Source organism: Bos mutus, chromosome 2 (genome assembly GCF_027580195.1).
Source record: "Bos mutus isolate GX-2022 chromosome 2, NWIPB_WYAK_1.1, whole genome shotgun sequence".
NCBI classification, from domain to species: Eukaryota; Metazoa; Chordata; class Mammalia; order Artiodactyla; family Bovidae; genus Bos; species Bos mutus.
Window position 1 is genome coordinate 100,729,263 of NC_091618.1, and position 12,809 is coordinate 100,742,071.

At 33.9% G+C, this 12,809-nt stretch overlaps 1 protein-coding gene across 4 annotated transcripts in view; it reads left to right on the plus strand.

Moving 5' to 3' along the window:
* The window catches only part of TANK (TRAF family member associated NFKB activator), a 96,120-nt gene that overhangs the window by 55,870 nt on the left and 27,441 nt on the right, over positions 1-12,809 (plus strand). For 2 of the 4 annotated variants that reach the window (XM_070357551.1, XM_070357548.1), the window contains exons 3-4: positions 9,321-9,432; positions 10,531-10,649. The exons of 1 other annotated variant lie outside the window; for it this stretch is intronic. In XM_070357551.1, coding sequence (XP_070213652.1) covers positions 9,321-9,432; positions 10,531-10,649 — 231 coding nt within the window. The remainder of the gene's footprint in view (positions 1-9,320; positions 9,433-10,530; positions 10,650-12,809) is intronic. One more of the 4 variants, XM_005897277.3, reaches the window with a different exon arrangement.

Consider the following 12,809-nt stretch of genomic DNA (forward strand, 5'->3'; position numbering starts at 1 on the left):
CGTCCCTGGGATTCTCCAGGCAAGAACACTGGAGTGGGTTGCCATTTCCTTCTCCAATGCATGAAAGTGAAAAGTGAAAGTGAAGTCGCTCAGTCATGTCCAACTCTTCACGACCCCATGGACTGTAGCCCATCAGGCTCCTCCGTCCATGGGATTTTCCAGGCAAAAGTACTGGAGTGGGGTGCCATTGCCTTCTCCTACATTTTGTATATGTATATACAATATGCAAAAAGACTATATATATATATAGAGAGAGAGAGAGAATGGATAGAATAGTTGGCTTCAAAGAGACAGAAAGTAGAGTGGTTCCTAGAGGCTGAGGGAAGGGAGTGTTGAAGTGTCCTTTTCATGTTGAAAAGGACAGCATTTCAGTTGGGGAAAATGAAAAAGCCCTGGAAATGGATGGTAGTGATGCTTGTACAACAGTGTGACTGTACTTAATGCCACAGAACTATACACTTAAAAATGATTAAAATGGCAAATTTTATATGCTATATTTATTTTACCAAACTTAAAATCTATTACTAAAAATTTAGCATAGGTTCTCTATGTTTTACTGCTATTCACCTGTCATTCATTAGTTTATACTTGCCCACCCTTTACCACTCAGCTGTCCGCACTCCAGGCCAGTTCTTCTCACAGTGTTTCTTCTAGTTCACTTCAGTTTAAGATTCAGAAGCTCCTCTGTGAAAAGTCAGTGTGCTACATCCATTTTAGAACATTCTGTCAAGCAGAGACATCCGAGTATTCCAAATCAATAAAGGAGACAAAGACAAATAAGACAGGTAAGTGATTTTTTAAAAATATTACTAGCTAAAATTACAAAAGCAGCACATGCTTATTGAAAAAAATGCAGATAATCTAAGATATACAGAGTATAAAGTGATGGTCCTCTCCCTCTTTCCCAGAGGTAACCACTGATAATAACATACCTTTATCCTTTCAGAATATGTGAATCATATCTTTTCAAAAATGGAGTTGTGCTAATTTGAAAAAGGTTTTAAAATTTTAAAACTATGTTTATCTTCACCATCATCATCACTAAGATTTATTGAGGCTTATGTTTGGCAAAGTGTTACAGTCATCTCATTTAATTATTATATGGCTCTTATGAGTCAGTTGTTATTTAAAATTTTCAAATGAAACTGAAGTTCAAAAAGGTGAAATAACAAGCACTCCACTAATAAGTAGTAGAACTATGATTTGAAAAAAATTGCTTGACCACGGATTTCATATCTATAACTTCTTTGCCTAAAATCATTGATAGTCTTTCAAGTTCACACATATAAAACTACCTTATTCCATTTAATAACTGATTGTATCTCTTGTGCTACCTCTTCCTTAAAGTACTATTTTTCCTTAGTGTTTCAGACACCATATTTGATTTTTCTCATTCCTTTTTGGGTTGTAATTCCTCATTTTTCTCTGTAGGTTTAGTCTCTACCACCAGGCCACTAAATATTAGACTTATTCAAGCCCTTCCTTGTATCCTACTTTATATTCTTGTATAAGCTATTTCATCTTCTATGGCTTCAGATACTTAAGACAATAACTCCTAAATTTATCTCCGTACTCCAGATTTACCCTCTGAGCTCTAGATCCATATGTGTCATTGTCACTTGAAAGCCATATTTTACTGAATGTCAGACCTGAGCTTATACATCCTCTTATTTTTTCCCACCTATACCATATTAAAAGAGTAATGAGTCTTATAAGCTGCTGTGTGGAATAATAGTGCCTTTTATTTATCCTAAATTATCTCACTTAAATTTCCAAGGATGATTGCTGACACTGCTACTAATGTCCTGTTGGTCATCAAGTATATTCACTTTCCCTGAGACCTGAGAGGTGTTCTTCTCGATACCAAATTTTCCATTGTTATACCTAGACACTGCTGCCACCATGACATTAAATTGTTTGTCTAAGGACCTGTAGTCTTTATGAAAACTTGACTGTTTTTAGCTTTTCTTCACAGGATAGCCTTTATCCTCAGTCAGTTCAGTTACTCAGTCATGTCTAACTCTGCAACCCCACGAATCGCAGCACGCCAGGCCTCCCTTTCCATCACCAACTCCCGGAGTTTACCCAAACTCATGTCCATCGAGTCGGTGATGCTATCCAGCCATCTCATCCTCTGTCGTCCCCTTTTCCTCCTGCCCCCAATCCCTCCCAGCATCAGGGTCTTTTCCAATGCGTCAACTCTTCACATGAGGTGGCCAAAGTATTGGAGTTTCAGCTTCAGTATCAGTCCTTCCAATGAACATCCAGGACTGATCTCCATTAGGATGGACTGGTTGGATCTCCTTGCAGTCCAAGGGACTCTCAAGAGTCTTCTCCAACACCACAGTTCAAAAGCATCAATTCTTCAGCGCTCAGCTTTCTTCACAGTCCAACTCTCACATCTATACATGACCACTGGAAAAACCATAGCCTTGACTAGATGGACTTTTGTTGGCAAAGTAATGTCTCTGCTTTTGAATGTGCTATCTAGGTTGGTCATAACTTTCCTTCCAAGGAGTAAGCGTCTTTTAATTTCATGGCTGCAGTCACCATCTGCAGTGATTTTGGAGCCCCCAAAAATAAAGTCAGCCATTGTTTCCACTGTTTCCCCATCTATTTCCCATGAAATGATGGGACCAGATGCCATGATCTTAGTTTTCTGAATGTTGAGCTGTAAGCCAACTTGTTCACTCTCCTCTTTCACTTTCTTCAAGAGGCTTTTTAGTTCCTCTTCACTTTCTGCCATAAGGATGGTGTCATCTGCAATGACCATACTAAAATGCCAGGTAATCCCAGATAATACTGAACCAATTGTATTCTTTTTGCTCCTTCAATCCTTAAATTCATATTACTTCATAAAGCAGAAAGGAGAATTAACTAAGTATATTTTACAAATGTCACATCCTTTACATGTATATATGCCCAGCCCTACAAAGTTGGCATTATTAGCCCCATTCTCAAATGAAGAACCTGAGACTCAGAAATAAATCAGTATTGCAACATAAGTGGCAGAATCGATACTGAAACTGAGGTTATCTGACTCCTCTAAGTTCACAATCATTATACTAACCTGGTTAAAAACTGAGCTTATCTGACTCCTCTAAGTTCGTAATCATTATACTAACCTAGTTAAATCACAGCCCTTTCCAGGTATTCCATCTGTTTTCTTCCCATTGCTACAAATAACAAATGCTTTTTCAGTAGCTCTTGGCCACATAAATAGAGAGTTCAAAGGAGAGTTCTGCTGGAAGGACAATTTGGAAGTCTGTCTAACTCTTTGGGACCCCATGGACCGCACTGTCTCCTAGAGTTTGCTCAAACTTATGTCCATTGATTCAGTGATACCATCCAACCGTTTCATTCTCTCTCGCCCCCTTTTCCTGCTCTCAGTCATTCCCAGCATCAGGGTCTTTTCCAGTGAGTCAGCTCGTCATATCAGGTGGCCAAAGTAGTGGAGCTTCAGCTTCAGCATTAGTCTTCAATGAATAGTCAGGGTTGATTTCCTTGAGGATTGACTGGTTTGATCTCCTTGCAGTCCACAGTGATTTGGGAGCCCAAGAAAATAAAATCTGCCACTGTTTCTGTTTTTTCCCCTTGTGTTTGCCATGAAGTGATGGGATCAGATGCCATGATCTTTGTGAATGTTGAGTTTTAAACCAGCTTTTTCATGCTCCTGTTTCACCTTCATCAAGAGGCTCTTTAGTTCCTCTTGGCTTTCTGCCCTAAGGGTGGTGTCATCTACATATCCAAGGGGAGAGTAAATAGCAAAAAGAGGATCTTGGCAGAGCTAGATAAACTCATGTGAGTCTGCTGCTGCTAAGTTGCCTCAGTCGTGTCCGACTCTGTGTAACCCCATAGACGGCAGCCCACCAGGCTCCCCCGTCCCTGGGATTCTCCAGGCGAGAACACTGGAGTGGGTTGCCATGTCCTTCTCCAGTGCATGAAAGAGAAAAGTGAAAGTGAAGTCGCTCAGTCGTGTCCGACTCTTCGCGACCCCATGGTCTGCAGCCTACCAGGCTCCTCCGTCCATGGGATTTTCCAGGCAAGAGTATTGGAGTGGGGTGCCATTGAATCTAGTCATGGTGATTATTCAAAGGGCTTGGGCATTGCAGTCAGGCTAACCTGGATTCAAATCCCAGCTCTACTTCCTACTGAGAAACTTTGAGCAGATTATTTTCTAGCTCTTTGCCTCAGTATTCTCATCTATAAAATGTGGGAAATAATCTCAGGAGGTTAATTTAATGCTTTTAAGTCAAATAGGGAAAATAAAGCTCTCTGATTCTGGTGCATAGTAGTCAGTGAAATGATCATATAATAATGTGTTGATGAAAAATTTGGTTGCAGAACAATTCACATTTTTTAAAAAGATACATACACATGTACGCTGAAGTTTTAAAAGAACACATACCAAAATGTCAATAGGAATTACCTCTAAGGAGGAATGAAGGGCAAAGTAAAGGAAGAGACTGTGATTTTTTTACTTTGTATACATCTCAGGTTTTGATATGGTTGTGATGGTGGACATTTTGTTGTTTTTTGCATTCTTTTCACAAATGTGCTACTTTTGTAATTTTTAACAACCATTTTGTTTCTTAATCATTTTGAGCCTATTTTGTTTCTTTGTAAACTTTGAACAACCAGAGTTTGTTTATTAATTAATTTATTTGTTTATTGCTTCATAGAATGTTTTTGATTCAATGAAGATACCACACTGGTTTTTCAGAGAAAAAGCTTCTGAGTCTTAAATTACAGTGAACTATAAGAAGAATTGAAAAAACTGGCATAAAGCATGGGATGGTTGTGTGGTAAGTCTGGTGACAAATTGTATATGTAGTGATAATCAGTGATAATCAGAGCTTTAGTTAATGGACATGCACACGTTATAATGGTATGTAGAAACCTCGTTCATTATTACAGGAAAGGAGCTAACATTTGCAAAGAGCTTACTACATACCATACATTTTATACATGCCATCTACTTCAATACTTCAAGTAAATATTATTTTTATTTCAAAGTGAAAGAAACCAAGGCTCAAAGAACCTAAGTAAATTAATTAGTACCAAAACATAATATTGTGAAGTAATAATAGTTTACCATTTGGCATACAGAGAAATTGGTGACAGCACCATCACTTAATAGTAGATAATCAGATTGATAATCTACTGTCAGATTGCAGATCTCCTGGATAAGTCTTGGTATCAGGAGGGTGGGAGAGGGCAGGATTTATAACTCCCTAGTTATAGGAGGATATAACAGAGTTTGGTTTAGAAATGAGCTGTAGAAACCAGATCTCCAGTTGCTAATCCTATGCAGTCTCTCTTTTTCTTAACCTAAAATTTAAGTTGATGTTTTTAGTTTACCAGTTTCAGGATAGTTTTTGTCTAAAATGTTATGTATTGGAATAATTAATATTTAATTATCTTCCTTCATGAACTATGGAGTTCCCTATTGAGAGTTTTTGTAGTAACGAAGGAAACCCTTCAATAAAGCTTTTGTTCTATTTGTTTATCTTGCAATAATTTGGAAGGTTTTTAAACATTTTCTTTGAATCCATTCAATATTTACTAAATTTCTATTCTTTTTTATACTTGGAAGAAAAAAAATGGTATTTCTCAGAATATTGGGATTAGTTTCTTGAGGATGAGAGAGATTATGTTTGACGTATTTAGAGTATTATGGATGACTGAGGACACTTGACCTTTTTTTCCCATTTAGGAAATAAGTGCTTTGGAAAATATGAAAAATGAGAATTTTCAATGTCAGCAATAGAAAAAAATTCAGTTTATAGAACTCTATTTTAATATTTATGAAACCCATGAAAACTTGAGTAGCTGTATGTCTGAAATTATAGAAAATATGCTGCCTTAATTTTAAAGATGGATTGAAATTTTGCCAGGATAAAGGGACTTTTCTTAAGCTTTTTGCTTTATTTATGATAGTCAAGAGAGCGTATAGACAACCATTTTTAGTAAATTCAAGGTCTGTGCTGTATTTGATCACCATTGTTATAAGTTTTGCTTTTCAACACTGAGAAAGGATATAAAGTATATTCTGGCACAAGTACCTCAGTACCTGTTTACCTCTTTAGATGCTGGTAGACCACTTGTTTTGCTAGTCTTTGGAATTGGAAGGAGTGTCAGATACACAGAAGCCAGAGTCATCTTGGCCAGATGGTGTTTGATACAGATGGATGGTTAGTTGTCATGCAGATCTCCTAGTTGGTAACTTGTTGCTGCCATCTGACTCAAAGAATCATTCACACACACTGGCTGTCAAAAGCATCTTCTCTTCTGTCTGTTTTAGCTGTCATGTCTGTGCTCTGTACAGAAGTGTTGACAAGACATTGCTGTTGTACATTTTCAATGTGGTTGTTAGTAATTTTTCTGTTTTGTAGGGTCTTTGGTAGTGCTAGAATGTACTTGCTTTGTAATTGTACTGATTTTTGTGTGTGTGAATACTATGACAGTGCAACAATTATCTGACCTTTTAAAAGGAGTTTTCAGATAATAAGTTTATGTACATCTATTCAGTGAACAAGAAGCAAAAGCCTCTTGTTTCTGTTAGTTTCCAAACATAGCAAGTAAACTCAGTTCTGCTGGTTATTTCCCAATTTGATACAATATCCTCCTCTGGACTTTCCCTCTCATGGCTTTGTGGTCAAAGTCTTTATACTGTTTCTAAATATTTTCTCTTCTCAAATTAGTAATTTTTTTTCTGACAGTATAAGCTTCCCTTTTTTTCCAAAAAAAGGAAAAATGAAAAAAATCTTCAGACATAGACAGTTTTTTTGCATCTATCTTCTGAGACTTAATTTTCTTTGGTCTTATTTACTTACTATCTCTATTTTTCCTATTTTTCTTCAGAAATGTAAGCAAAACCTTATTTCCATTCCTTCAGGTTAACTTCTGAAGACATATCTATTTCTCTTATATTTTCTTAACTTAATTAGATTATTTATTTGACTAATATTTATTGAGCATTTCAGTATGTGCCAGGTACTCTGGAGATAACAGAAGAAAATAGTCTCTGTCCTTAAGGAGGTCATAGTCTAAAGAGAAATCATACATATAAACAATTAGGCTAGACTAATAATTGATATAATGAAAGTGTGTGGAAAGAACTTAAGAGAACATGGGTTATTGTTATTCTATTTCCCCTGCTATACTTCCAGAGTATCAGTTTTTTAAATTATTACAGAATTTGCTTAAGTTTATAAAGTACTTTGTTACGTGGTTTACTAAATAGTGGAAAACTTCAACTTGAAATTGTTGATCTCTTGATTTTTTTTTTCCCTGCTAATGAAAACATTTTCAGCATTATTCATTTATTATAATATGTTATATGGAGATGTGCTAAAATATGTTTTTAAGCCAGAGACTAGAAGATGAAAATTACCTGGCAGAGGCTTTCTGAGTTGGTTCCAAAAGAAAATACAGGTCATTTGTTTTTTCATTAAGGTTGGGAACAAATATGTAATAGATAGAGAATGGGCTGAGGTTTGAATAACTTATACATTTATTCTGAGTGTGTTTCTACCTTAATAAGCTTTTTGTACTGGTCATTTAATGCTGGATAGTAAAATATATATACCTATCAAAAAATAGTGAAAGAATGGATAATTTTTGGTTAATGTTTATGAAAAGCTTGGAGTTCTTTAGAGGATGTTCTAAATACACAAAAGTAGATAGAACAAACCATAGTATCAGCATGTTTGCTGATTCCTCAGCCCTGGTAGCTCTTTGTAGACAGGCAAGTTTAAAGTATTACAGAATTAGCATTAGAGGTTTAAACCCTTCTTATAGTCAACCCACCCACTCTTTCTAGGGGCTTGGATGCAAATTTATGTAGGAATAAGTCTTGTTCTAGGAAGCCTGGCCCTAGGCTGGAATTTGGTATCCAAGGTTCTGTTATCACACTCCTAGTCATAGGATGTATGGTTCAGACAGATTCAAAAGATTCATTCTTATAATAATAAAATTTACTTGAATTTTATTTTAATTGGATTCTTTTTTTTTTCAATAAGCTTGTACTGAATATGTCCTGTGTATAAGTTACTTTGCATAGGAATATCAAGTTACATGAGACTACCCTCAGGAAACATGCAAGACAAAACACCACTTGGATTACTTACCAGCTTTGTCAGTTACTCATGTTTAAAATATAATACAAAATTTCACCTTTTATCTGGGAAAATGTGCTATTTTGCTTTCATTTCTTAAGCTAATTTCTTTTGGGACTCTAGAAACAGCTGTGTCATATATAAAGCACTTAATGTTTGTAGATCTCTGAAAATACTAGAGCTTCACTAATTTTGATCATTAAGAATCAATTCAAAATCAAATATTTAGTATCTATTGAAGGACATTCCAAGATTATTAGAACCCCATTTCATATTTCAAAGAATTTACAATTTAGTCATTTATATGTTCTAGTAATAGAAATTGGTAAAGAATTCTCTATTATTTTTTGGTTATATATTTTTCAGACTTTGTGCTAATTTGATCATTGTAATGAAGTGTTTTCATATATCAGGTTTGCAACATTTGTGTGCTGCAAAATGTGAACTTGTGTCTTCTTTCACTGCTCCCATCCAAGTACTAACTAGGCCTGACCCTGTTTAGCATCCAAGATCAGACAAGATCGGGCGCATTCAGGGTGATATGGCCATAAACTCTTTCATTGCTTAATTCTCACAGCCATTGTAATAGTAGTAAGGTGACTGGATTAAAAAATATAAGGGAAATTGTGGTATTTAAGATGTCCATTAGAAATTAACCATGTGGTTTCTTGACTTCTTAAATCTTAATCTTAGAAGTTTCTGATCAGTGTAATTTTATAATTTGTGCTTGTACCTTTGAATTTCACAATGTTTTAGCTATAACTACTTCCTTTGTGTTTTTATACTCTAAAAATAAACTCAAAAGTGCATTTATTTTAAGAACATGAAATCTTAATTTTTTAAAGTTAGTATTTTTATAGAATAACTTTAGCATCCATTTTACCATTCATGCTTTTTTGTTATCATTACAGATTAAATTCTAAATTACAATTTTTATCCAAGAACTGTACATTGAGCTCTTAACTGAAATTTCTTTAAGGTGATTTTTAAAATTTTACAGTGCTTAAAGTGTTTTAAATCACTTTTGTCTGTAATGATTATAAGTACATGATTGAATCCTGTTTTTAGCTCGTAAATAAATGCCCCTGTACCTGGGAAATGGCAATATGGATAACTCATATCTATATGTAATCACTAATGGACATTAAATGTATGTACATGTCTATCAGTAAATATCAGGCTAACTGGTTTTTATGTCAGCAGACTGAAAACTATGAGCAGAGAATACGTGAGCAACAGGAACAGCTGTCACTTCAACAAACTATTATTGACAAGCTAACATCACAGTTACTTCTTGTGAATTCCAGTCGAGGTATATTCATGTTAAATTTTTAAGTATTTCTTAAACCTGTGTGGAAAAGAAAGACGGAAGTTAAGTTTTTCTGTTTTATTTCTCCTGTGTTTCTCAGTATTTCTGGTATCTTAATAACTGTGGTGCAGTTAAGGTTTATGTTTATTTAAGAAATTAACACATGCAGGAAATGGGAAAGTGGACAGCCACATGTACCATATGGTGGCACTCTTAAGTTGATACCTAGAAGACAATTTTTTAGTAAATAGCAAAAGCTTTTGAAATGTGTGTGCCTTTTAAACCAAAAATTTGAGTCCTAAGAGTGTATCATAAAAAATATTTCTTCAGGTACTCAAGGTATGTATTACAAGGATGCTCATCACAGTAATAATTTCTAATAATGGGATGTTCAACCATTAAATTACAGTCATTCATGTAGTAAACAGCTGTGTAGCCAAGTAAAGTGATGATAATAGGTGTTCACTTAAAAACATGAGATATATTCATGATATATAGCAAAATGAGAAAAGCAAGATAAAAAACATGTAATTTTATCTATGCAAAAAAATTGTTTCTTGTGAATTTATATGTATTGAAAAAGAAAAATTCTGGTAAAATATAAACCAAAATGTTAATAGGAATCATTCACAGATGATAAAAACTGTGAGTAGCTTTTTATTTATTCTTTTCAGCAGGTCTGCATTTTCTGATTTTTTAATAATAAGCATAGAGTCATTATTCAAATAAATAAACAACAAATGCATACCTGAATATATTTCTTAAATAAAAATTTAATTGTGGTTGCTGATAATAAAATGCAAACGGCATACTTCTAGTTTTTAAATTCTACAGATTCTGTATACTGCTGATACTGGAAGTGTAGGAATTTTGTGTGTTTATTAGAAATGAAAATTTAAAAATACGAATCAAATATGCCAAAATCTAAGTGGGCAAAACTAAATTGTTACAGTAACTATTATCTAAAGAATTTTTAAAACCCATAGTTCAAAATCTCTGCTCTTTAAAATTAGGGGTTTGGGTGTATATTCTTTTTACTTTTCTAAGTGGTACCCAAAACAAGGATTTCCTACTTAGGTCCAAGAGGTTTTTGTCTTACAGATAACAGTTGTGGCTATGTTCCCCTGCTTGAAGACAGTGAAGCAAGGAAGAATAATTTGACTCTTGATCAGCCTCATGATAAAGCAAAATCAGGAATACCGAGAGAAAAAGAATCAAAGGTAGACTGTGCTGCAATTTTATTCCCTAAAGAAAATAAATGAGAAATCAGACTTTCTGAATTATTTAGTCAATATTCTGTTACATTTGGGGTGGGCAAGAAAGTTGGAGAAAGCAGACAAGATTCTTTTCAACCCTGACACTGTTATTACAAGAAGTAGAATTTAAATGCTAGTATATAACACATCTTCCTCATTTTGTTTTCTTGAAGTGAATCCACCTCTGGAATTCTAAATAGAAGTTCTTTATATACAAGCAAGTAACTTACATGTTCCTAAATATATTTGAAGCACTATTTCCAAGTAAAATAAAGGCTTAAATTTCTTATTTTCTAGTATTTACTTGTCTATGTCACAGGTGTTTACCAAAGAGATAAAAGATTTAACAAAGAAAGATAAAAATAATATAGTAATACACAGATGATTCTGGGCAAGAAAATAGCATTTTTGTTTTTTCATTTGCCTGTGCTTAATTAAAAAACAAAATCCACCTGACTAGCTTAAGCAAAAGTCTTCACTGAAGCAGTGTAAAAATGAATATTGCATATCTGCAGAGGAGACATGCACAAGGATGTTCATGGTACTTTGGTTAGAAATAACCTAAACATCCATCAGTAGCACAGTGGTACATCATTACAGTTAAACATTTTAGAAAAATTAAACTAAATATTTACATATTACTATACCTGTATATACATATAGTATATACATATATACTATACTATATATACATTTCAAAAGAGTGTTGAATAAATAATGGAGATTACAAAATGATAAAGTAGGAATAATTTATTTAGATTTTTAAAAAATGTAATGCATGACATCATTTATAGAAACATAAATGCATAATAAAAGTAGAAAAATACATGCAGGAAGGGTACATTTTTAAGAAAAATAAAGATGGGGAGAACTAAGACTATCTTGTTTTTATTTAACATCAAATTGAGAAATCCTGTTTGATACTTCCCTATAAATAAAAATTTTAGAATGAAAAATTTCCTACAATATCTCTCAGTTCATAGTTCTTTATTAAGAATCAGTATTAGTTTTTTATTTGAATCATTGAGCTCTCTTCACCCTCACGCCAATTTCCATTTATCTAAAACTGCTAGTAAACACAAGAAACCATGCCACTGGAATATGTTTAGATTTATTTTGCCAAACATAAAATTCAGAAACAGTGATTCTGACTTTGAGAATACAGTTTTATGATAGAGCCTAGTAAGTACATTTTAAAATCATTAAACTACTATAAAATGCTGACTTATAAAGGTAGTGCTTAAGTAAGTAATATTTGCAGACCATTTTCTTATTGCAAGGACTTCTAAATGTCATGATTTACTATTAATTTTTAGTCACAATTCTTATGTTTATTCTAATTATAATATCTTTGAAGATAATAAAATATCTCCAGTTCAAAATACATAGAAGGTATTTTTGAAAATAGCAATCTTGATTAGAACAAAAGGGGTAATGTGAAAAACTCCTAAGATGTGTTACTAATTTAGTTTATTTTGAATTTGGATAATTTGTCATTATTTGAAAGTTTTAGCATCTGTCAGTTATGAACACTTGAGCTGAAATTAAGTGTAACAGGAATCATGTCAAAGGTAGCTTATTATCAAAAAATTAATAATGTTGCATTGATTATATTTGTGGACAGATGATAAGAGGAAAATATAGAAAGCTTCAAATAAGAAATAAATCTAAAATTCATTGAGTTCTCTTAATTCTCCTTACTATATTTGACAACTGTATATTTAATGTGCACAGTTGAGCACACACATACATTAAAAATGGGCTTCCCAGGTGGCACAGTGGTAAAGAATTCATCTACCAATGCAAGAGGTGCAAGCAATGCAGATTCGATCCCTGTGTTGGGAAGATCCCCTGGAGTAGGAAATGGCAACCCACTCCAGTATTTTTGCTTGGAGAATTGCATGGACAGAGCCTGGCAGGTTACAGTCCATGGGGTTGCAAAGAGTCGGACACTACTGAGTGACTGAGCACACACATGTATTTAATACTTTGAATAGCTCTTCAATTCAGTCTTTTTGTACTATAATAAAAATTAATGATTTTCCATTTCAGTTTTTTCATCTCCTTTTATATATCTAGAGCCAAAGTGCTAATAAGCACTAAACATATAAAGGATTAAAGAGA